General features: G+C 35.6%; 4 protein-coding genes across 4 annotated transcripts; all 4 read left to right on the forward strand.

Annotated features, from left to right (window-relative positions):
* The first annotated feature begins 1,148 nt into the window (after nucleotides 1-1,148).
* LOC132169415 (F-box protein CPR1-like) lies at nucleotides 1,149-2,288 on the forward strand. The gene has a single exon (XM_059580451.1). It carries the CDS (start codon nucleotides 1,149-1,151, stop codon nucleotides 2,286-2,288), a length of 1,140 nt encoding a protein of 379 aa, XP_059436434.1.
* Nucleotides 2,289-8,694: 6,406 nt separating this feature from the next.
* Nucleotides 8,695-10,157, forward strand: LOC132169416 (glucan endo-1,3-beta-D-glucosidase-like). The gene is made up of 4 exons (XM_059580452.1): nucleotides 8,695-8,768; nucleotides 9,621-9,649; nucleotides 9,753-9,996; nucleotides 10,132-10,157. The coding sequence occupies exons 1-4, from the start codon at nucleotides 8,702-8,704 to the stop codon at nucleotides 10,155-10,157; spliced, it is 366 nt and encodes a 121-aa protein (XP_059436435.1). The 5' UTR covers nucleotides 8,695-8,701.
* A 1,128-nt stretch (nucleotides 10,158-11,285) lies between these two features.
* Nucleotides 11,286-12,450, forward strand: LOC132169417 (F-box protein CPR1-like). The gene is made up of 2 exons (XM_059580453.1): nucleotides 11,286-11,527; nucleotides 11,712-12,450. Exons 1-2 carry the CDS (start codon nucleotides 11,286-11,288, stop codon nucleotides 12,448-12,450), a joined length of 981 nt encoding a protein of 326 aa, XP_059436436.1.
* A 10,766-nt stretch (nucleotides 12,451-23,216) lies between these two features.
* Nucleotides 23,217-24,371, forward strand: LOC132169419 (F-box protein CPR1-like). The gene has a single exon (XM_059580454.1). It carries the CDS (start codon nucleotides 23,217-23,219, stop codon nucleotides 24,369-24,371), a length of 1,155 nt encoding a protein of 384 aa, XP_059436437.1.
* Nucleotides 24,372-25,870: the final 1,499 nt, after the last annotated feature.

The following is a 25,870-nucleotide window of genomic DNA, read 5'->3' on the forward strand; positions in this document are numbered from 1 at the left end:
TACAGATCTAAGTTTTCAATCTGATATTTAGTCATAGGTTAGCGGATGCTGTGTTTTGATTGATTTGGTCTGTTGTTGATGATTGTATTTTTAGCTTCGGCTATGACTTACTTCTGAGCTTTTTGCTCTGTTTGTAAGAGCTTTAGGCTCGCAACTTTTATCAATGAATGAGTATGATATGTTTCAAAAAAAAAAGTGTTTTCATCTCTATTTTATTTGGTATTTTTACATGATGTGTCAAATTTCTTTTGAATGCTGTAAAATAAAGTTTTACACCACATCCTTATAGAAATGACTCTCTATTTTATGGGATAAATGCAAAATTGGTCATTGTGGTTGGCCTAAATTACAAATCACTCCCTATAGTATAAAAAATAATTTATAGGTTATTAGAGTGAGCCAAAATAACAATTTACTTCATGAAATCAATTTTCGTGAAGTAACTTAACAAAATCTGTTACTTTGTCACTGTTATATCCAATAAAAACATGACATATGTTATTATTAATTTTTTACTTTAAAAAATGACAACTTGGATTTTTCACATCATTTTAAGACCCCAACTAAGATTACACATTAGTCCGCACTCCAAGTTATACTGCTTCAGTAGATTAACATAATCTCTTTTATCCTCAAAATTTTACTCTGTGTGGTAACCCTTTCTCATTTTCATTTTCCTCGCTACGATTTGATAGCATTTTACGAGAATTTGACGGTCACATGTTCTAACAATTGAAAAATAAATAAAAACAACATTCAAATTAATACATTGTGACAACGTTTTCCTTCAAATTAAGTTGGAGAAAATTGGGTTACTCTTTTTTATTAAACTGACATCTGTCTTTATAGCATGAAAATTGATTTCAGGAAGTAAACTGTTATTTCGGCCTATCATGAGGACCGATAAATTTCAAATGTAACAAACTTAAATAAAAGATAAGTTTGTTGACATTATACCGCTTTGAATATTAAAGAAGATATTATTCAATATTTCATTTAAATTAATCTGCAGCTTTATTTCTACTTGCTTTATCCTGTGTATTCAAAATTGAGGAGGTTATTCCAATAGTACCGACTTCACTCAATCATATATTTTCCAGGTTAACTCCTTCGGCCGCCAAAACTGGCAAAATCTATAGAACAGAAGAATGACGAATATACTCCCGCAAGAGCTCATCACCGAAATTCTTTCTCTACTGCTCGTCAAACCTCTGATGCGTTTTCAATGCGTTTCCAAGGCATGGTTTGTCACAATCAACGACCCAGATTTCATCAAGATGCACCTCAATCGCTCCATTGAGACCAACAGAGAACGCGCTCTCATTGCAGATGCAAACAACGGCATTCTGCCGCACTCTTACTACTTGGTAAACTTTTCCGACAATAAACGGTTCAGTGAGCCGATGGAGATCTGCCCGCCATTCAACCATCCAACAACAAGGTTCATTAAAATTGTAGGCCATTGCAACGGCCTGATTTGCCTTCATATCTGTCCCTTTTGTTGCTCCAATATTGAAGAAAGAAACAAATATCCCAATGAGATTGTGATTTGGAATCCATTGATCAGAAAATACAAAAAGTTACCCTTTAAGCCCATAGAAAATCCTGATGATTATGAGTTAAAACTAGCATTTGGGTATGACCAAATCAACGACGACTACAAGGTTGTAAGGATTTTGAAGCCCCTTCTTGCAAGTGTCTCCGAAGTTTGCCATCATGTATATAGTCTTAGAGGAAATTCCTGGAGAAAGGTGGAAGACAAATGGCCTCGCAAGGATTTGTATTTGAATATGAATTTGTCGGCTTCCTTGAACGGTGCTTTGCATTGGGTGGCTGGTCGGAGGCGGGGGTTAACAAGTGCCATTATCGCATTCGATCTCAGCACGGAGAAATTTCGAGTCCATGCGCTTCCGATTGAAATTAACTTTTTAGAATACAATACACATTTGGTGGTCTTGGGAGGATGCCTGTGTGTTTGGGAGGCTAATTGTCAACAATTTTTTGACGTTTGGGTGATGAAGGAGTACGGGGTGGCGGCGAGCAATTGGACACTGCTTTATAGGTTGCCGCAGGGTTCGCAACAAACTCCTTCCTACGCCATGCCTGTAGCCCTCTCAAACAACGGCAAAGAGGTTTTGATGCATGAGTACTCAGGGAAACTTTATTGGTATAACATAAAAAAGAAGAGAAGCAGGATTGTTGAGATTCAGAAAAGTATCGAAAAATGCGACTTGAACATTGTTGTTGTGGGAAGCCTCCTTCTCCTTGATGGGGAGCTTGACCATTGACATTGAGTTGATCAATATATGCACTGTGTTCTTTTATCATCTTTTTGGTTGACAAATGTTTTGGGCATTTTGATGGTAATTGATAGCAATTGTCGTGGGTGTTTCGAATTAGAGATTGGATAAATTTGTGGGTTTATTTGTTGGCTTTTGATTTTCATTTGGGATGATAGAATGAATAAAGTTTTTATTTTGGTTGTAAAGTTTTGGGAGAGATTTTTGTGGGCACATTTATAGAAAGAACAGAACACATGGAGCCATGGAGGATTCGGTTCTGAATTACATTGTGGGATTTTTGTTACTTTTGCTGGCTCTCTCTGTTTGCTTTCTAAGGGAACTTTCAGTTTTTTTAGGAAGAATATCTTCAGGGAAACATCATTATTTTCTTGGGAATTTTTGGGTTGACTTGTTTCTGGGTTAAAGCTTAATTTCATTGCAAATCGAAGGACGACCATCTTGGTGACCACTCGCTCAACATCTGACTTGTACAAGTTCAACTTTAGATCAAAATTTTTGGGGACTACACTATAATTCTGTAGATTTGAATGGAAGGATCAATATCGTGGTTTTAGAATCTACAATTTTAATAGGGACTCGCACATAGAATGCTTTTGGAATATTAAACCTAATGTGTAAATGACTTAAAATCATCCGATGTGGTTTATAACATTGCTCATTTACATGTACCATTACCTCTAATATTCCAAAAGCATTATGTGCACTATTCCCGATCTAAAACCACAACATTGATTTTTCCACTGAATTCTACAAAAATATAGTGTATTTCAAAAAAAAATATTCGTTTAAAGTTAAACTTGTAGAAGCCATATGTTTTGAGTGTGTGGAAACCACGATCATGTTCCTTTGATTTGCAGTGAATGCTAAGATCCACGTCATTATCTAAATCATTAATGATTCTGACTAATACTCGATGTTTTTTGTTTTAAAAAAAAAAATCACGTTGAAATAATATTAAACCTAGTCATAGACTACATAAGTGTAGTAAGCCGAGTGTTTATTAAGGTTGTTATTAGCTTTGAGAGGTGGGTTTGCTAAGTTTATTAGGGTTCATTGGAAATAAAAAAAATAAAAAAAAAATAAAAAAATAAAAAAACCACCCGTAAGTTCTTTATGTTCATTCCCTCTCTTGCTTCCGCTATTATTCCCACATCATCATTATTTCAACATGGTATCAGAGCCACTTTCTTTGTGGGCTCAAATTATTTTTCTTATGTTTTGCAGTTCAATTTATCTCATATTTCTTTTCCTCAAGCATGTTTCTGTCTGTCAATCCGATTGTTTTCCATAACAATCGTTCGATCCAACCTGCCATCACAAGATCAAGTCAACTGTTTGCCGACAACCACAACAAAGCCCACCACCAGTCAGCAACAGCCAATTCAGCCTACCTTCCATCCGACAGAGCCGCGCCATCGTCTGGCCTTCTCCGACGTCATCCCACTCCCAAACGACGCCTTCCATAGCCATTGTCACTGCCGAACGACACCTTCCACTGCCAGCAAGTCACTCCAGAAGCAGCCGTGGCACTGCTGGCTGTCCACGGTTCCACGATTCACCGCCACAAATCTCCCTGCAACCAGTGCTTCCACCATTGCCGGCCTTAGTCTTCGGCTTCTGCGCCGTCTAGATCTACTCCTCCGGTTATGCCAGCGTCCTTTCCTCTAGTCATGCATGGCCATCTCAGACAGGCGTAGAGAAACTGGTGAATGGAGGAAAGAGAAAGAAAAGAAAGAAGGGACAAGAGGCGTGAAAAAAAAAAAAAAAACGTGCTGCGTGTGGCGTGGAGTGAAGAGAGAGAAAAGAAAGAAAAGAAAAGTGAGAAAAGAAAAAGAAGGTTTCAGCCAAGTAAAAAAAAAAAAAAAAAAGGGTGCTGCGTGTGGCGTGGAGTGAGGAGAGAGAAAAGAAAGAAAAGAAAAGGAAGAAAAGAAGAGGAAGAAAAGAAAAAGAAGGTTTCAGCCGAGTGAAAAAAAAAAGAAAAAAAAAAAAGGAAGAAGAAGCGGTCCAAGTGGACCACATCACGCGCGCCACGAGCCTGTCAGGTTCGGTGCGCCGATCTAATAACCGCCCAAGTGGGCTCATTTTTTTCTTTTAAGTTTGGCTCATTGTCAGCCTTGGCCCGTTGTCGGCCCCTTTTGAAGTTCGGCTCGTTGTCAGCCCTGGCCCGTTGTCGGCCCCTTTTGAAGTTTGACTCGTTGTCAGCCTTAGCCCGTTGTCGGCCCCCTTTTGAAGTTTGGCTTGTTGTCAGCCCTGGCCCGTTGTCGGCCCTTTTTCGAGTTTGGCCCATTGTTGGCCCTTTTGAATCTGCATTCACCAGCCACCTACTGCCGTCGCTGGCTGCCCGCCAGCCTCTATCTCCTTCGGCAGTCGTCATCATCTACGGCCCGTTCCCCACCTTCACCACCGCCGTCATCATTGTTTCGGATTTCAAACTCAAGGTTCCAAAATATTCCACCTTGAGTTTGAGGGGGGATGTTAGAATATATGGAAAATATATTATATTTTCCATATATTCCATAATTATGTTGATATTGAAATATTCTCTATTTATGGGTTGATTGTAATCATATATTGAGATTGTAATCAAATCAAAGGGATTTGATTACCAAACTTGTATTTAGACATTACCCTATAAATAGGGACCTTTGTATTGTAGACAAAAAAAAGTTAATGAGCACAATGTAGCCCTTAGGGGTATTCCGAGTGGTGGACGTAGGTGTCTAACACCGAACCACCCGTAAGTTCTTTATGTTCATTCCCTCTCTTGCTTCCGCTATTATTCCCACATCATCATTATTTCAACATTAACTTTTGGCTTATTGATCAAACGTTTGATGTTGGATCCTCTAATATTCGACCTTAACTCTAGCTACTATATATACTATATGATAATGGCTTATATATATATTTCTAATTATTTTCCATTTAAATTGAACGTAGATGGTATACATAGTAGTCTAGGCTATAAGCATTTCAGTCTGGGCCATTATCGCTTCCAGATGGGAAACACAGAAAAGCAGAGGAGTGAACTAGGGGCTCACAGGGGTCAATTCAAATGCTCAAAAGAACCTAATTTTCAAATAAAATTATCTCTTAAGATATTTTATGATTAATTTGGATAGAGCTAAATATCTCTTAAGATATTTCATAATTTTTTTTTTTTCAATAACAATTGCACAGATGAAGTTGATTTATAGCAATGGATTTTTGTTTTCTGATAGACTCTAATTTGCTGATTTGTTTAATTCAAACGCATGCTTTTTGATTGTTACGCAAAACAACTCAAATCTCAAAACACTAATTTGTGTTTAGTAAAGCTTTTTGAGGCGAGTTCTTTTCTTTAATAGTAATAAAATATGATTGATGTTATATAAAGTAAAGTAAAAAAAAAAAAGTTTTAAGTTTTTTGTATGTGAAAGTGAAAGGTTTTGTTTTGTAGTTTTTTATTTTTATTTTTATTTTAAATAATAATAAAAAGTCATGGAAGATGATTTAGAATTAGCATTTGGGTACGGCCAGATAAACGATGATTACATGGTTTTAAGGAACAGAATGGGAGTGGGTGTAGTGGTTCGGGATCATGACGGAGGAGCTGTTGCCATGTTCTGCACACGCAAAGAGTATATACAGGACCCAACCATGGCCGAGGCCATTGCAGCATGGGAAGCAGTGAAGTTGGCTCAAAGGCTGGAATTGCGGCATGTTCTGTTTGAAGGGGACTCATTAGAAGTTGTTCAAATGCTGCAAAGGGAAGATGGATGTTGGACTTCATATGGACAGGTAGTGAATGCTGCAAAGGAGAGACTGCAAAACTGGAATGGGTGGGGTATTCATCATGTTGGCAGATCTGCAAATGGTGCTGCCCACCAACTGGCCAAGCTGGGTCTCGGGTATGATGCTACGCAAGAATGGCGGGAGTTGTTTCCTCCGAGTGTGCTCTCTATTATATTATCTGAAAGCTGAGCTTTTTAGCTCGTTTAATGAATCCCAATTCAAAAAAAAAAAAAAAAAAAAACTATTAAAGCCTATCTAACTCTAATCTTGTCTCTATCATTGTGGGTTTGTGATGTGTTGACCTTATATAGTCTTATATACATTGCTTCAAATCGACTCACAATGACATATATAATAACAACCAATTTTTGAAATGACCCGAGAACTCCGATACAAATTCAATACAAAATTAAAAGGTTAGAATTGACCGATATAGTCTTATATATATGTCTTCACACGACCCAAACCTAACCTGTGAATACAAATTATTACCCTTAATTTTAATATCGATCAACATCATTTAGAGCATTCCTAACAGAGCTCCGTAAAAGGAAGTTTTTCGCCAAAAAAGTGAAGAGCACTTCGTCCGCATAGAGTCAACGTGAGTACTAGAGAAAGAAAGCCATAATCTAAAAAATTCTGAAAATTATAGAAAAAAGAAAATAAAAATTTTCCAATTAGTAACCCCCATATATCATCTCACATCACTTAAATATAATGTTTGTTTTGCTAAACATTTTCGGGTCATGTAAAAGACTTAGTGAACTGTAAAAGTGCAGTCATGAAAAACAATAGGTAAGTTATGGCCATATATCTCAAAGAAATTCTTAAGTGGTTAAACAAGTATTAGGGTGGGGTTCGACTCCCGTAAAGAAAATTTTTAAACCTGATTAGTATTAGCCCTTTTTGGTCCTATATCTGTCCTTATAGAGTTGGGTTAGATTATAACTCAATCGGACTTAAATGAGCTCCTGCGACTCTCATCGTCTAGGCCCTTCTTGTGCAGTTTCCAACGAGCCGATACTACTATGATCATGTCCAAGTATAATATATAGTTACTCTAATTGACCACTCTGATTTTTTTTTTTTTTTTAGTTAAAAAAAAAAAAAAAAACAAAAAAAACAAAAAAAAAGGTTTATAGCAATATATGAAACAATTAGTATCATGTTTGATTATAAAGATTAAGATTTAAGATTCAAACCAAAACCGAAATTGGGACCCTCATAAAGTATTTCTTTCTTTTTAGGCAAACCGGCCACTTTAGATAACTTTTGCATTCTACATTGCCTTTGGCAATTCAGGGCTAAAAGGGCGGGCGGTTACTAACCGCACTAACTGCTAATCACTTTTGAAGGGGTTTGAAAAAATCGCTAACCGCCTATGCGGTTACGGTTAGCGGTTTTTGCATATATATAAATATAGAAAAGATTTCGTATGTAGTAGGGCATTATTGTATTACCATAAAAACGACGTTGTTATGATTTTTTTTAAAAAAAATTTCTTTTAAAAAACGGTTAATTTGTGGCAATTTGGGTTATTAACTGCTTTCACCCCTATATGACATCAGCACTGGAAAACATGTGATTATCAATTTGACGTGGCATTGAAAATCACAATTAGATTTTAAATAGATCATTAGTAAATTTTGTGTCTAATGGTAATTTTCATTCCCACATTAAGGAGTGTGAGTGTGGAAGTGCAAATATGTGTATCATTTCTCTTTTGATAATACCATGACGAAGCATATGATTTAGTTTATCATTTCTCATTTGTTTTGGAATAAATTTTTTCTCCAAATTGGGTTATAGTAAATTCTTATAATTTAGTTTATTAAACACACTTCTGTCTTTAAAACATGTAATTTTTACATGCATTTTTAATAAAACTAACTAAGCATATGATTATTGAAAAATTTGTCCTTTGCTTTGCTAACCTTATCATCAAGATCAATTAATTTCAATAACCACTTGGGTAAAACCTTATCATCAAGACCTATATATTATTTTGATGATTTTATTTCATTGGATATATTATATATAATTGGCCGTGACCGTTACTGTTATTGATCAATGTCTTTCCGGCCAGCCGGCCACTCTACCGTTACTTAATTAAAATACCACATTAATTAGTGACTAACTGACGTTAAAATTGACTAAAATAAGTTACATTCTAAGCCGTATATAGCGTGGACTTTGACCACGTCCCACCATTTATATAGACCCTTTACATATATCTTGTTGCGTGTCATGATTTTTACAGCGTCTTCCCCTTCGTTTACAACGTCTATTGTGAGCACGAGCGTAGGTGATTTTTACAGCCATGGATCTTCCCCTTCGTTTCATCTTCTAATTCAAAAGATTTCCCATTGAAACAACCGTTGAACATTTAGGAAATTAATTTTTACAGCCAAGGATGTTTTCACTACTTTCACACTGTTTCCGTTTAAAATAGATTAATAATTGGTTGAACTCTGGAGTGGAAGTAACAAATTTAAGTCTGGGAATATCAATTAAGTGATCATCTATATATAGACTATATATATGTATGTGAAGTGTGAACCCCCACCATTATTTAATTGATTTTTCAGAATCTTCATACAATCACATTCACAGAGTCTGCAGAGATGGCTAAATCAGCTCTTTCACGTTCCATTCCCCTCCTTTTCCTTCTGCTTTTGTCCCTCAATTCAGGTAAAAGTATCACTCTTTTGCCTTTTTAGAGTAGCAACTTTATACTTAATCTTGTGTATACACTTTGTATCTAAGGGCCATTCCTTGATTATGATGCCTTTTTTTCTGTTCTTTTTTTTCATCTTGTTAATTAATTCTTCTAGTTATCTAAATGGGGTTGGGTTTTTTATTTTTTATTTTTTATTTTAAATGTTAAAGGATTTTGCTTCTTTGATAACTTTGTGATGGGTTTTCTGTAATGCTTGTTCGACCAGCGAGATTTCAGAGGAAAAGATATGGAAATCATGAGTTTTACTTTTACCTCTAGAACAGAGCAACTAGCTGCAATATTAGCCAAAGAAAATTAGCAGTAACTTTTGGTTACATGTGTTTTATTGTTCATCCGAAAGTATAGCGTGATGTCATGACGGGAGCGTAAGTCAGGCTATGGCTTGGAGTGTCTGCAGTTTTCACCATCTACGTCATTCTGTCATTAGTTTCTTGTGAAAAAGTGTTATTATAGTTACGCCCAAATAAAATAGGTATTTTGATATTCACTTTCAGCCCTTTTAGTTTAAAAAAAAGACCCTGGTCCTCAATGGTCTGCATGGGAGTAAAGATCACTATTTTACTCAAATTTAACAATGTTTTGGTTATCCTTTGTTTGATTCTAGATGGTGGTATCTCTCAATGAGTTCTTTCTTTATACCCCTCCATTCTTGAAGTTCAGGAAGGAATTATCATGAATCTGCTGCCAACTTCTTTTTCTGCACAATATAATTTTTTGTAGTTTTTTTTCAAATGATTTGCCATCTGGTATAGATCTTGGCTTAAGTAATGCAAATTACACTCTTTGTTTATGTTTTTGGGCAGAAGGGCCTCTGAAGCATGCTAATGCAAAGGTACAAATAAATCCAAGACCAAATATTTCACACCATTAATAAACCTCAAGACATCACAATCGAGAATTGTTCTTTACTTCATCATCTTATAATGTTGTAGCAGGGGAATAGTAGTTGGTGTGTTGCCAAGCCTTCTTCAAGCGATGCAGAACTGACAGCAAACATCAACTTCTCCTGCGATCAACTGAAAGATTGCAAGCTGATACAAGAAGGAGGCCCATGCTTTTTACCCAACACCCTCATTCACCATGCTTCCGTTGTCATGAATCTTTACTACAAACAGATGGGCCAAAACAGCTGGAACTGTGACTTCATCAGCTCTGCTCTCATCACTCTCACTGATCCAAGTAATCTCGTGTCATGGTGTTCATTTCACTTTGAATTTCATTTCATTTTCAAAAAATGGTGTTAATTTCACTGTTTTTTGCCATGTTTATTATGTAAAGTTAATTTTCTTTTCTGGGTTCTGAATTATTTTGCAGGTAATGATTGCTGCACTTATGCTTAGCTGGGCAGGCACTTTATATGCAATATGGGTGTTTTTAAACCACAATAATCTGCTGTTCCTTGATTCTTGTTTTCCTTTGAAGTCTTTTATTTTCGTGTATGCATGCATTAACAAGGTACTTTTTCTAGGGTTTTTCTGTATGTAGTTTTCTCACAAGATGTGGAGTTTTATCAACTTCCATGAACTTATTTGGTTTCTTGTAAGATTAAATTAAAGGGGATTAATGTTTAACTTAGCAGTCTTCTTTTTTTTTTTTTTTAGCTTTTGGTTTTTATCTGCTACACACCCAAATGTGGCATCTCATCACATCAGCATCACGTACATGTAATATTAGGAACAACATCCAACATGTTTGTAAAAGTTGTAACTTTCTTTTCTCCAAAAATACTCTTGGATATTTGAAATATTCAGTGAATATTTAAGAAGAAAGCTACCAGAAGTTGCCTCTATCTGCTGAAAGTCGCCGGACTCCACAGCCAGAATTCGCCGGCCATTGTCGTCATTGACATTGTTATCTCTCATTTGTTATAGGAGTATTGCTTTAACCTAAAATCAATTTTTGCTAAAAACATTTTATATCGAAATAAAAAGAGAGAAATATTATGGAGAGAGGAAAAATGCCAATATGTATGAAATTGTTTTTTGTTCTTCTTTCCTTTTCCATATAATTTTTTTTTTTTTTTCTAATTATTTTCCATTTCTGTCTGGGCCATAAGCGCTTCCAGATGGGAAACACAGAAAAGCAGAGGAGTGAAGTTGTAAACGAAGGGGTCAATTGAAATGCTCACAAGAACCTAATTTAAAAACTCTCTTTAAGATATTTTATAATTAATTTGAATAAGAAACCAATCTATCAGCCCGAAGCCTAGGAAATGTTAAGGAATTGAGTTGAGTTGAGTTGAGTTGGAGTTGGACTCATCCCCTGCAGTGTTGCATACAACCACTGCCACTGCTTCCCCTGCTGCTCACGCATCCCCTGCAGTGTTAGTCTTATACTTGTACTAGTCCTATCATTGCCTTTTGTTACAGGAAAATCCATCACCCCATTGTACGGACTTCACTCAACCATATATTTTCCAGGTTAACTTCTTGGGCCGCCAAAACTTGCAAAACCTATAGGACAGAAGAATGACGAATATACTCCCGCAAGAGCTCATCACCGAAATACTTTCTCTACTACTCGTCAAACCTCTGCTGCGTTTTCAATGCGTTTCCAAGGCATGGTTTGTTGTAATCAACGACCCAGATTTCATCAAGATGCACCTCAATCGCTCCATTGAGACCAACCGAGAACGCGCTCTCATTGCAGATGCAAACAACGCAATTCTGCCACAGACTTACTACTCGGTAAACTTTTCCGACAAGCAACAGTTCAGCGAGCCAGTGGAGATATACGTACTGGCCATTCAACCATCCAACAAATACGTTCATTAGAATTGAAGGCCATTGCAACGGCCTGGTTTGCCTCCATACCTGTCCCTTTTGTTGCTCCAATATTGAAGAAAGAAACAAATATCCCAATTATGAGATTGTGATTTGGAATCCATTGATCAGAAAATACAAAAAGTTACCCTTTAAGCCGATAGAAATTCCTGATGATTATGTGTTCAAAGTAGCATTTGGGTATGACCAAATCAACGACAACTACAAGGTTGTAAGGATTTTGAAGCCCCGGCCACATCTTGCACGTGTCGCCGAAGTTGGTGATCTTGTATATAGTCTTGGAGGAAATTCTTGGAGAAAGGTGGAAGACAAATGGCCTCGCAAGGATTTGTATTTGCATATGCATCGCTCGGCTTCCTTGAACGGTGCTTTGCATTGGGTGGCTGATCGGAGTGGGTTAACAAGTGCCATTATCGCATTCGATCTCAGCACCGAGAAATTTCGAGTGCATGCACTTCCGATTAAAATTAAATCTTGCGCATTCGAATACAATACACATTTGGTGGTCTTGGGAGGATGCCTGTGTGTTTGGGAGGCTAATTGTGAACAATTTTTTGACGTTTGGGTGATGAAGGAGTACGGGGTGGCGGCGAGCAATTGGAGACGGCTTTATAGGTTGCCGCATAGTCCACAACAAACTCCTTCCTACTCCAAGCCTTTAGCCCTCTCAAACAGTGGCGAAGAGGTTTTGATGCATGAGTTTTCAGGGAAACTTTATTGTTATAACATAAAAAAGAAAAGAAGCAGGATTGTCGAGATTCAGAAAAGGATCGAAAAATGCGAGTTGAACCTTCTTGTTGTGGGAAGCCTCCTCCTCCTTGATGGGATGATAGAATTAGAGATTGGATGAAATTGGGGGTTTATTTGTTGGCGTTTGATTTTCATTTGGGATGACAGAATGAATAGATGGGAATATATGGGCTAAAGTTTTTATTTTTATTTTTATTTATTTTGGTTGTAAAGTTAAGGGAGAAATTTTTGTGGGCATTGGGTTTTGATATTTTTGTGGGCACATAGAAAGAACAGAACACATGGGGGATTCGGTTCTGAATTACATTGTGGGATTTTTGTTACTTTTGCTGGCTCTCTCTGTTTGCTTTCTAAGGGAATTTTCAGTTTTTTTAGGAAGAATATCTTCAGGGAAACATCATTCTTTTCTTGGGAATTTTTGGGTTGACTTGTTTCTGGGTTAAAGCTTTAATTTCATTGTAAATCGAAGGACGACCATCTTGGTGTCCACTCGCTCAACATCTGACTTGTACAAGTTCAACTTTAGATCAAAATTTTTGGGGACTACACTATAATTCTGTAGATTTGAGTGGAAGGATCAATATCGTGGTTTTAAAATCTACAATTTTAATAGGGACTCGCGCATAGAATGCTTTTGAAATATTAAAGCTAATGGCATGTGTAAATGTCTTAAAATCATCCGATGTGGTTTATAACATTGCTCATTTACATGTATCATTACCTCTAATATTCCAAAAGCATTATGTGCACTATTCCCGATCTAAAACCACAACATTGATTTTTCCACTGAATTCTACAAAAATATAGTGTAGTCCAAAAAAAAAAATCCGTTTAAAGTTAAACTTGTAGAAGCCAGATGTTTTGAGTGTGTGGAAACCACGATCATTAATGGTTCTTACTAATGTTCAGTTTTTTTTTTTAAATTGCGTTGAAATAATATTAAACCCGGTCATAGACAACATAAGTGTAGTAAGCCGAGTGTTTACTAAGGTTGTGATTAGCTTTGGAAGGGTCAATGGGTTCGCTAAGTTTATTAGAAATAAGAATTTTAACTTTTTGCTTAGTGATCGAACATTTGAGCTAAAATCCTAGTGAAGAACGGTCGATGTTGGATCCTCGAACCTTTGACCTTAACTCTAGCTACGAACATTTGACTATACTATATGATAATGGCTTAAATATGCATATATATTTTCTTTGTTAAAGAAAGCATTTTCATACCTTATTTTTTACCATTTTTTTGCATTTTATACTTAAATGTTGAAATATTGTTCAATCATTAAACTTGAGTTTAAAGGGTTTATTAATGCAAAGAGATGAAAAAAAGAGAGGAAATTGCCTTCCTTTCTCTTCGGTAGCAGATGTGTGGTGTGGCTACTAATTCTTTTCAAAAGAAATTGAAGGGATCGAGCTGATACTTTGTCTCGTATAAGCATTCCTGATGGGAAACAGAGAAAAGCAGAGTGAACTAAGGGCTCACAGGCTAGGGGTCAATTCAAATGCTCAAAAGAACCTAATTTTCAAATAACCATATCTCTTAAGATATTTTATAATTAATTTGGATAGAGCTAAATATCTCTTACGATTTTCTTGAGTTTTTCTTTTTAAATTGCAATTGCACAGATGAAGTTGATCGATAGCATTGCCTTTTTGTTTTTTGGTAGACTCTAATTTGCTGATTTGTATGAATTTTTTATTGTTACGCAAAACAACTCAAACCTCAAAACCCTAATTTGTGTTTAGTAAAGCTTTTTTTTTTTTTTTTTTTTCTTTCTTTAATAGTAATAAAATGTAATTGATGTATATATATATATATATATATATATATATAATTCCACATGAACAATAAAGAACAATTAATTAAACAAGCCAATTAAAACCATAGCCACACAGTTGGGGGACTCTCCCCCCTCCCTTCCCCGACTCTTCCCCCCTGCTCAAGCCCTACCACGTCGAGTGTGCCGTCCACCATTTATGTCGTGTTTTTTTTCTAGGGTTGATGGGGTTCTTGGATTGGACTATTCAAAGCTCGATCTACGTCCCATCCGTCAAACCCACCTCGACACGCGCCACTCCACCGCGTGCACCGGCCATGCCCACTTCCAACGGCACCTGTCGCTTATGATTCCAGCAACTCCACGACGGATTTGACTCGCACGCGCCTATGCGTGGTTTTTCCACTTTCTAGCTAGAATCATCCAGCAGCCTTCGACCGGTGGTGTTTTGTGGGCTTTTGTGCTTTTTTTTTTTAATTTTTTTAATTTTTCAATGTTTTTCCGTTTTCCCTGTATTTTGTGGCCTTGGCCTATTGGGTTGAGGATGTGAATAATTTCCTAATTTACGACCTGTTGTAATTAGTTATGGGTTAGCAGATTTTGATGTCATAGATAGGTCTTGCATATTAGATTGTTATGTATGTATCTACGACTTGTAATCTTGTAGTTTCGGCTATGATTTTCTCAGAGCTTTTGCTCTTGTGATGTAAGAGCTTTATATTCGTGATCCTTGAGACTGGAATGATTTCCTCTTAAAAATAAAATAAAAATAAAAATAAAAATAAAATAAAAAAAATTGTATGAGAAAGTGAATTTTTTTAATTTTTTTTTAGCGGGTTTTTTTGTTTGAAGAGTAATAAAAAGTTATTTATATGATATAAAAAGTTAAAATATTTTAAAGTTGATTTTTCTAGGAAAACTTAGAGGGAGAATTACAATTTTCTGTAAAGAAAATACAGAAAATTGTAATTTTCGACTTAAATGCGAAATATTGTTGAGTTTAAAGGGTTTATTAATGCAAAGAGCTGAAAAATAAAAAATAAAAATAGCAGATGTGTGGCTATTCTTTTCAAAAGAAATTGAAGGGATCGCGCTGATGCTTTGTCTCGTTTGACTCTCCTCTGCCAACTGCAAACAAATAGACAAATTATAAAGGAAAGTAAACGTGAGGCCACAATATGCCATTTACAATTCCAATCGAGTTGAATTCGGAATCAAATTGAGATATAAAAATCGCTAGGTCTTGAAATTGAAGGATTATTACGTTTTTGAAAATTACTTCAATCATGTTATGGAGTAGCACCATTGAATAGGATGCAACACCTCGGCTTGGAACACCAAAAAAATAATATAACCCTTCACACCAAATAATTTTCTTTCTCTTGACAAAATACCTTGTAAACAAAATACCAATTGAAAAAACCACTGGAACCACCATCTTGATTGGTTTTGGAGACTCTGGTGTTGAAGGCTCAGAGGTGGGTGGAGAGCTTGGGTTTGGCTGATGGGAGTTAGGATTGATTTGAATTAAGGAAAATGTGTTTTCATTTTCCACCGTCTTGATTGGTTTTGGAGACTCTAGTGTCGGGGGCTAAGAGGTGGGTGGAGGGTTTGGGGATGGGTGGTGGGCGTTGGGATTGATTTGAATTAAGGAGAATGTGCTTTCATATCTATTCTATTTGGTGTTTTTACCTAATGTGTCAAATTTCTATTGAAGACTGTAAAATAGAGTTTTACACTATCCTTATAGAAATTTCATGAGATTGATTTGAATTAAGGAAAAGGTGTTTTCATCTCTATTCTATTTGGTATTTTTATGTGATGTGTCAAATTTCTATTGAATGCTGTAAAATAGTGTTTTACACCACATCGTTAAAAAAATTTCATGGGATTGATTTAAATTAAGGAAAAAGTGTTTTCATCTCTATTCTATTTAGTATCTTTACATGGTGTGTCAAATTTCTATTGAAAGCTGTAAAATAAAGTTTTAAACCACATCCTTATAGGAAGGACTCTTTATTTTTTTATGGAATAAATGTAAAATTAGTCCATGTAGATGGCCTCAATTACAAATCACTTCATGTGATATAAAAAATAATTTATAGGTTTTGTAGTTGGCCTAAATTACAAGATAAGTGCTAGAGAGCCAAAGAGAATTGTCCAAAAAATTTTCCAAACTGACATGACAGAATTCTAACCACCCCTTGAATTTTCATTTTAAAATTCTGCCACAGTGGTATTCTCTTTGGCTCTCAAATTACAAATCACTCACTTTAGGTATAAAAAATAATTTATAGGTCCTCAAGATAGGTCAAAAAAACAGTTTACTTACTGAAATCAATTACCGTAAAGTAACTTAACGGAATCTGTTACTTTGTCACGTCATACCCAATAAAAACGCAACACATGTTATTATTAATTTCTGACTTTAAAAAATGACAACTAGTTTTTTCCACATCATTTTATGACACCAGTTAAGATTACACATCAACCCTTACTCTAAGTCATACTGCTTCAATAAATTAACATAATCTCTTTTACCTCCAAAATTTTACTCTGTGTGGTAACCCTTTCTCATTTTCATTTTCCTCACCACGAGAATTTGACAATCACATTTTCTAACAATTGAAAAATAAATAAAAACAACATTCAAGATAATAAATTGTAACAAAAGGTTTTTTTCAAATTAAGTTGGAAAAAATTGGGTTACTCTTTTTTATTAAACTAACATTTGTTTTTACAGCATCGAAATTGATTTAAGAGAGTATGCTATTATTTCAGCCAACTACAAGGATCTATAAATTATTTTTTTTATATCAGAATGAATGATTTGTAATTTATGCCAATTATAGGGACGTATAGCTAAAAAAATTAAAAATTTAAAAAAAAAAAAAAAAAAAAAAAAATTGTTAAGCCGTTTGGGAGTCTACAATATCTGTTCCAGACGTTGAGTTGGAGTTGGACTCATCCCCTGCAGTGTTGCATACAACCACTGCCACTGCTTCCCCTGATGCTCACGCATCTCCTGCAGTGTTAGTCTTATACTTCTCCTAGTCCTACCATGTATTTAATGGCCAAATTCCCCTTCATTGCCTTTTGTTACAGGAAAATCCATCAACCATATATTTTCCAGGGTAACTTCTTCGGCCGCAAAAACTTGCAAAATCTACAGAAGAATGACGAATATACTTCCGCAAGAGCTCATCACCGAAATACTTTCTCTACTGCTTGTCAAACCTCTGCTGCGTTTTCAATGCGTTTCCAAGGCATGGTTTGTCGCAATCAACGACCCAGATTTCATCAAGATGCACCTCAATCGCTCCATTGAGACCAACCGAGAACGCGCGCTCTCATTGCCAACTACGGCCTTCCGCCACAGACTTACTACTCAATAAACTTCTCCGACAACCAACAGTTCAGCGAGCCGGTGGAGATCTACTGGCCATTCAAACATCCAATAAATACGTTCATTAGAATTGTAGGCAATTGCAACGGCCTGGTTTGCCTCCATATCTGTCTCTTTTATTGCTCCATTGAAGAAAGAAACAAATATCCCAATGAGATTGTGATTTGGAATCCATTCATAAGAAAACACAAAAAGTTACCCTTTAAGCCGATAGAAAATCCTGACTATTATGAGTTAGGAGTAGCATTTGGGTATGACCAAATCAACGACGACTACAAGGTTGTAAGGATTTTGAAGCCCCGTCTTGCAAGTGTCGCCCAAGTTGGTCATCATGTATATAGTCTTAGAGGAAATTCTTGGAGAAAGGGAGAAGACAAATGGCCTCACAAGGATTTGTATTTGCATATGCATTGCTCGGCTTCCTTTAATGGTGCTTTGCATTGGGTGGCTGGTCGGAGGGGGTTAACAAGTGCGATTGTCGCATTCGATCTCACCACCGAGAAATATCGAGTGCATGTGCTTCCGATTGGAATTACATCGTTTTGCGCATTCGAATACAATACACATTTGGTGGTCTTGGGAGGATGCTGTGTGGGAGGCTAAAGATGAACAATTTTTTGACATTTGGGTGATGAAAGAGTACGGGGTGGCAGCGAGCAATTGGACACGGCTTTATAGGTTGCCGCAGAGTCCGCAACAAACTCCTTCCTACTTCAAGCCTTTAGCCCTCTCAAACAATGGCGAAGAGGTTTTGATGGTTTTGATTCAGAAGTTCGTAGGGAAGTTCTTAGGAAAACTTTATTGGCATAACATAAAAAAGAAGAGAAGCAGGGTTGTTGAGATTCAGGAAAGGATCAAAAAATGCAAGTTAAACATTAATGTTGTTGTGGGAAGCCTCCTTCTCCTTGATGGGGAGCTTGACCATTGACATTGAGTTGATCAATATATGCACATGTGTTCTTCTATCATCTTTTTGGTTGACAAATGTTTTGGGCATTTTGATGGTATTTCTTGATAAATTTTTGATTGTAAGTTAATTAATTGATAGCAATTGTCGTGGATGTTTCGAATTAGAGATTGGCTGAAATTGAGGGTTTATTTGTTGGCCTTTGATTTTCAATTGGGATTATAGAATGAATAGAAGGTTATATATGGGCTAATGTTTTTATTTTTATTTTTATTTATTTTGGTTGTAAATTTTTGTGAGAGATTTTTGTGGGCATTGGGTTTTGATATTTTTGTGGGCACATAGAAAGAACGGAACACATACATTGTGGGATTTTTGTTGCTTTTGCTGGCTCGATCTCTTTGTTTGTTTTCTAAGAGAATTTTCAGTTTTGTTATTAAAAATATCTTCAGAGAAACATCATGATTTTTCTTGGGAATTTTTGGGTTACAGCTTTTTCAAGAATTCAGCCTGTAATTTTCTTGTTTTCCGACAAGTCAAGGATCTTATCCTTCACTGTAAATCGAAGGATGACGATCATGATGTCTACTCACTCAACATCTGGCTTTTACAAGTTCAACTTTAGATCAAAATTTTTGGGGACTACACTATAATTCTGTAGATTTTAGTGGAAAGATTAATCTCGTGGTTTTAGAATCTACAATTTTAGTAGGGACTCGTGCACATAATGTTTTTGGAATATTAGAGCTAATGGTACATGTAAATGTCTTAAAATCATCAGATGTGGATTATAACATTACTCATTTACATATACCATTACCTTTAATATTCCAAATTAAAAGCATTATGTGCATTAGTCCCGATCTAAAACCACGACATTGATTTTTCCACTGAATACTACTAAAATATGGTGTAGTCCCAAAAAACAATTGGTTTAAAGTTAAACTTGTAAAAGCCAGATGTTTTAAGTGTGGAAACCAAGATCATCTTCCTTTGATTTACAATGAAGGCTAGAATTCACGTCATTATCTAAATTATTAATGATTCTTACTAATACTCAGTGGTTTTTTTTCTTTTTTTCTTTTATTCTTTTTTCTTTTTTTTTTTAAATCACATTGAAATAATATTAATCCCAGTTATAAACAACATAAGTGTAGTAAGCCAAGTGTTTACTAAGGTTATGATTAGCTTTGGGAGGGCTAATGGGTTTGCTAAGTTCATTAGAAATAAGAATTTTAACTTTTGGCTTAGTGATTGAACATTCGAGCAAACACCCTAGTGAAGAATATTCGATGTTGGATCCTCGAATGTTCGACCTTAACTCTAGCTACGAGCGTTCGACTATACTAAATGATAATGGCTTAAATATGCATGTATATTTTCTTCGTTAAAGAAAGCATTTTCAAACCTTATTTTGTACCAATTTTTGTATTTTAGACTTAAATGTGGAATATTGTTCGATCATTAAACTTGATTTTAAAGGGTTTATTAATGCAAAGAGCTGAAAAAAAGAGGGAAATTGCGTTCCTTTCTCTTCGATCGGTAGCAGATGTGTGGCTATTCTTTTCAAGAGAAATTGAAGGGAGCTGATGCTTTTCAAAATAAACATGGTGTTAAATTTTTTTAGCTGATGCTCAATGTTAAATAAACATTTGAGCTGATGCCACCCAAATGTGGCATCGCATCACATGCATCAGCATCAACATCTTCGTAAACGTTGGAACTTTCTTTTCTCCAAAAATATTCTTAGACATTTAAAATATTCTGTGAATATTTAAGAAGAAAGTTGCCCGAAGGTGCCTCTATCTGTTGAAAGTCGCCAGGCTTCACAGCCAGAATTCGCCAGCCATTGTTGTTGCTGACATTGTTACCTCTGATTTTCATACGAGTGAAACGCCAAAAATTCCTTTAAGTTAAAATCAATTTCTGCTAAAAAGGCCTTGGGGTGGCTCACCACCCCCATTTGGCCTGGGGTGGTTTCGGCCCCCCCCCCTTCGGCCGGTATGGGGGCCACACCCAGGCCCTTGGGGGTGATCCGGCCACCCCCAAAAATCAAACCCCCAATTTTTTATTTTTTTTCTTTTGGCCTTCTGGTGGTGGTCGGACCACTCCCAAGGGTAATAAGGGTGGCTCGTCCACCCTAGACCGGCCATGGGGTGGCTCCAGCCACCCCTAGGGCCAAAATGGAGTGGTCAGCCATTCCATTTTGATGGATGGACCATCTTCATCTTTAGGCAAATCAAATGGACTTCCTATGATAAAAAGTAAATCATATAAGTCAAAAATAAAAAAATTAAACCACAATAATGAATAAGGTATTTATCCCTTACTTTTTTTTAGTATTCTTTATACTTTGTTATTGAATTTTGAATTTATGATATATAATTGTTTGGTTGCAATTATTTTGCATATGCGAAAATCAAGCCATGTCAGCATGGTGATAGTTAAATAGATACTTTATATCAAATCAGATCTTGTCCTCAAATTGAATGAGATCGTGAAAACATTAAAGAAAAGGAAAAAAAGAAAGAGAGAATGTACTGTTTAGTATATGTTTGCAGGATTGTTTTGGCTTGAGTCCCAGTATTTTTGTTGTCAGGACTTTTAGATATTTTGTTAGAAGAAAGAATCTAAGTTGAAAGGTAATCTGTTTATTTATTATTATTATTTTTTTATCCCATAAATTGTGTTTAGTTTATTTTATCAATAGTTTATACTATTGTGTGATAGACAATTTCTGATGAAATTGATGAATAGTTGATGAATGTGGAAATGAGAATGGAAATGGTATTGATAATGAACTCCAATTAGAGCTGCAGACAAACCACAAAGACATATTATCATTAATAACCAAATGGTCCTTAAATAAAAATACAAATAGATAAAGCCTAGAGTGATACAAATTGTGGCTAAGGGAAGCTTAAAGCCCAGAGAGATCTGTACAAACGCTGCATTTTTGCCATCTGGTGAATGGGATGAAGCGGCGGAAGACAGCGATAAACAGGGAAATGAGTTTAGATTAGATGCGTCCTCTATATGACAAAAACACGTGGTATTTTTTTTAACCTATAGATGTAATAAACGGCCAAATTTAAAATTTTGAGAAACTCAAATTGTAAGGGAATTCTAGGGGACCTAGCTAGTCCCAGAGTTTTCTTTCAAACTGGGTTGGAAGAATTTCATTCAACTTAGTCTATTGAAAGTGACATGTGTCCCGTGAACATGCGAAAAACACATTTTTTTTTAATAGCTGAGACAAAGTTGAAATAAATTTTATTAAAACAATAAAACCTCATGTATACCCTCCAACCCAATTTGGAGGAAAACTCTATCCACTCAAAAAACGCGGTTAAAAAATAACGATTTTACTTATCTACATTAACCATTCCCTATTTCCCATACGCCATCTCTCCTCCTCCTCCTTTCTTCTTCTTCCTCTTCTTCTGTAACTCGTGTTAAATTATTACTTATCTCAAAAGCTTAAGTTGATAGCTAGAAATAGATTAATTTAATTATTAACACATATAATATTTAATTGAAATAGGGTAAATTGAATCTGATACCATGTTAAACTATCATTTATCTAAAAAATTTAACAATAAAAAAAATTCACTCTGAATCCAATGATGTTCTATATATATATATATATATATATATATATATATATATATTTCATTGTTATCTTGAAGAGAAATAAAAAATAAATAAAAATGTTAAATGATCAAATTGAATATTGCTCATGTTAAATAAGGTTAATTCGAGGAACCTTAAAAACTCCAAAATCAACTAAAGAGCTAAATTATAATAATCTTTGTTTAATTTCATTAATGAATTTGGTCTCAATCTTTTTAAATAGAGACTTACAACGCAAAGTAGATATAAAAGAGTAATAAAAATAAACTACTTTTAATGATAACATATTATCTCTAATATTTAAATTCTAAATCTCATTCTATAAAGTAACTTATTATCTCTAAGTATTTTAATCCTAAAATACTTCTATTATTAGACTTGTAACACCGCAACCATAACATTTTATCTGGACACACAAGAGTATTTGGGAGAAAGTATCTGTTATACATCTACGGCTATACAATGTTTTTTTTCTTTTTTAAGGGTTAAATACATTTTTCAACCATGTGGTTTAATGACTTATTTTTACTTTTTACCCATAAATTAGTGGAGAAGTGCTAGAGAGCCAAACAAACCCAGAAAAATTTTCAAACTAACGTGACAAAGGTTTTTAAATTAAAAAAATGTAATTCTCTCTCCCTCGTCTATCACTCACGGTCTACCACATCAGTTTAAAAATTTTTCTGGTTTCATTTGTTTGGCTCCCTAACACTTCCCCAAATAAGTGGGGTACCATTTGTGATACAAATTAAAACTCGGGTGGGTAAAAATAAAGTCGTTAAATCATAGGGGGACAAAATGTATTTAACCTTTTTATATATATATATATATAACTAACCGTATTTTTTATATTGAATTCTTCAGTTTTTTTTTTTTTTTATTATTAAATGAGACATAATAAATAAATAAATAACTAAAAACTAAAATCTTTTGAAGTTGATAAAATATTAGGATGTTAAAATTTGAATTATATGATTCAAAAAATAATGGTTAAAAATTTAGAAAACGTAGGTTGAAAAATGTAGAGGATCATAACTAGGAAACCAACCTACCTGCACGTACATATTTTCAACCCTAACACCCTCGGCCGCCACAGCTTCACAAAAACACTGAAGAAGGAATTTACTCTCCATCTCCAAAAGATGATGACGCCGCTTCCGAAAGATATCATCACCGAAATACTTTTCCGGCTACAAGTGAAGCCGCTGCTACGTTTTCAATGCGTTTCGAAGCCATTGTTTGCGTTAATCAACGGCCCATATTTCATCAACATGCACCTCCGTCGTTCCATCGAGAACAACAGAGAACGCACTCTCATTGCAGAGGAGACACCGTACAGTAATATGCCAAGAGATTTCTGCGGTCCACATTTCTATGCTCTAAACTTTTCCGACATTCCAAACATTTCCGACGATGATCTTGATTGGGCTCCACCGGTGAAAATCTTCCAGCCATTCTCCCTTCCAACTAAAATAAAACTTGACACTGCAATTATAGGCTGCTGCAACGGTCTGGTTTGCCTCCACACCTCTCTCTGTAGCGGATTATACAGAAACATCAATCCCATTGATCCCAGTGAAACTGTGATTTGGAACCCATTAATCAGAAAATACAAAAAATTACCCTTTAAGCCGGTTGAAAATTCTGATAATTATGAATTAGAATTAGCATTTGGGTACGACCACGTCAACGACGACTACAAGGTTTTAAGGATTCTGAAGTACCGCAATCACCCGCAAGTTCTAAGAAAGGTTGATCATGTGTATAGTCTTAGAACACATTCGTGGAGAATAGTAGAAGACCAATGGCTTTACAAGGAATTGGGTTCGTTTATTTTTTCAGGCCCAGTTTCCTCGAACGGTGCTTTGCATTGGGTGGTTCGTGTGGAGGGGCGGTCACTAAGTACCATTGTCGCATTCGATCTCGCCACTGAGAAATTCCGAGTACATGCGCTTCCTTGCCCATTATTACAATCAAATAATATATGTTTGGATGTCTTGAGAGGATGGCTTTGTGTTTGCAGCGATTATGATTGTAGATTTACACGCGTTTGGGTGATGAAGGAGTACGGAGTGGTGAGCAGTTGGACACCACTTGATACATTGGGGGAGACTCCTATCTACTGCAAGCCTTTAGTGTTCTCAAAGGACGGCAAAGAGGTTTTTATGAAGGAGAGTTTTAGGAGATGCTTTTGGGATGACATAAAAGATAATACGCTTAGCAGTAGGCTCAAATACTTTAAGAAATACACTCTTCTTGTGGGAAGCCTCCTTCTCCTTGATGGGGACAGTGACCATTGAGTTCAATGCACATGTGTTCTTCTATTATCTTTTGATTATGTATTTTCCTTTATGCATATGAGAGAAGTATGAGCTTTTTAGAGTAATCTTAATGTCTTTTTTGTGTACGTCCTCCTAAAATTGATATAACATTTAAAATTACCATTGAATTTATAATAAATTATTATTAGATCATGATCTAATGGTTATTAAATACTTGGGAGAATACAAGTATTCTTTTATCAAATGTCTCACTCGACGGATCACGTAGAACCAGCAGCTGCCAAAGCTATGGCAGTACTAGAAGCAACGACATGGGTTACGAACAGGTCCATTTTGTGGGAGATGCTATGACAGTGGTCGATGCAGTAAACTCAGGGGTGCCAGACTGAAGCAGGAAGGGTCATCTTATCAACTACATTCGTACCAATTACAATATATTTCTCAATGGAAAATCGCATATGTTAGCAGGGAGGCAAATCGGCCAGCCCATGAGCTTGCGAGAATGGGGATGAAACAAATCATGGATAATGTGTGGGTCATTGAATCACCAGCTTGTATTCAGGAACTCCTTGCTCTAGAGCAATCTGTATTTCCTCTTTGAGTATCAATGAAAATTCCACTTTTTAGCTCAAAAAAAAAAAATTATATATCTTTTGGCTGCAATTATTTTGCATATTGGAAAATCAAGCCATGCCAACATGCATGGTGATAGTTAATTAAATGGATACTTTGTATCAAATCTTGTCCTCAAATTGAATGAGATCGTGATTTTATCAATAGTTTATGCTATTGTATGATAGGTAATTTCTGATGAAAAAGGGATGAATAGTGAATGAATGTGGAAATGAGAATGAAAATGGCATTGATAATGAACTCCAATTAGGGCCGGAGACAAACTATAAAGACATACGCCTAATTTGTTCTCTGATTCTCATTAATATATAACCAAATGGTCCTTAAATATAAATATAACTAGATAAAGCCTAAAGTGATAATACCGAAAGTTCTAATATATATTCAAATTCAAATAACTCTAATCCTAATAACTTAATCTTATTATTAAATAATCTGATATTAATAAGTTGGAATTCTATTCCAACTCAACTATTAAACCTATCTAACTCTAATCTTATCTCTATCATTATGTGTTTGTGATGCCATTGTAACAGTGTTAGTGTGGGTGTTAACCGATATAGTCTTATATACATTGCTTCAAATCGATGCACAACAGACACATGACATAATGACAGCCAATTTTTGATATGACCCGAGAACTCCGATACAAATTCAATACAAAATTAGAAGGTTAGAGTTGACTGATATAGTCTTATACATATGTCTTCACACGACCCAAACCTAACATGCGAACACAAATTATTACCCTTAATTTTAATATCGATCAACATCATTTACAGCATTCCTGACTGAGCTCAGTAAAAGGAAGTTTTTCGCCATGGTGAAGAGCCCTTCATCCGCAGAGAGTCAACATGACTCGAGAAAAAAAGCCATGATCTAAA

This window comes from Corylus avellana, chromosome ca2 (genome assembly GCF_901000735.1).
Source record: "Corylus avellana chromosome ca2, CavTom2PMs-1.0".
Classification (NCBI taxonomy): domain Eukaryota; kingdom Viridiplantae; phylum Streptophyta; class Magnoliopsida; order Fagales; family Betulaceae; genus Corylus; species Corylus avellana.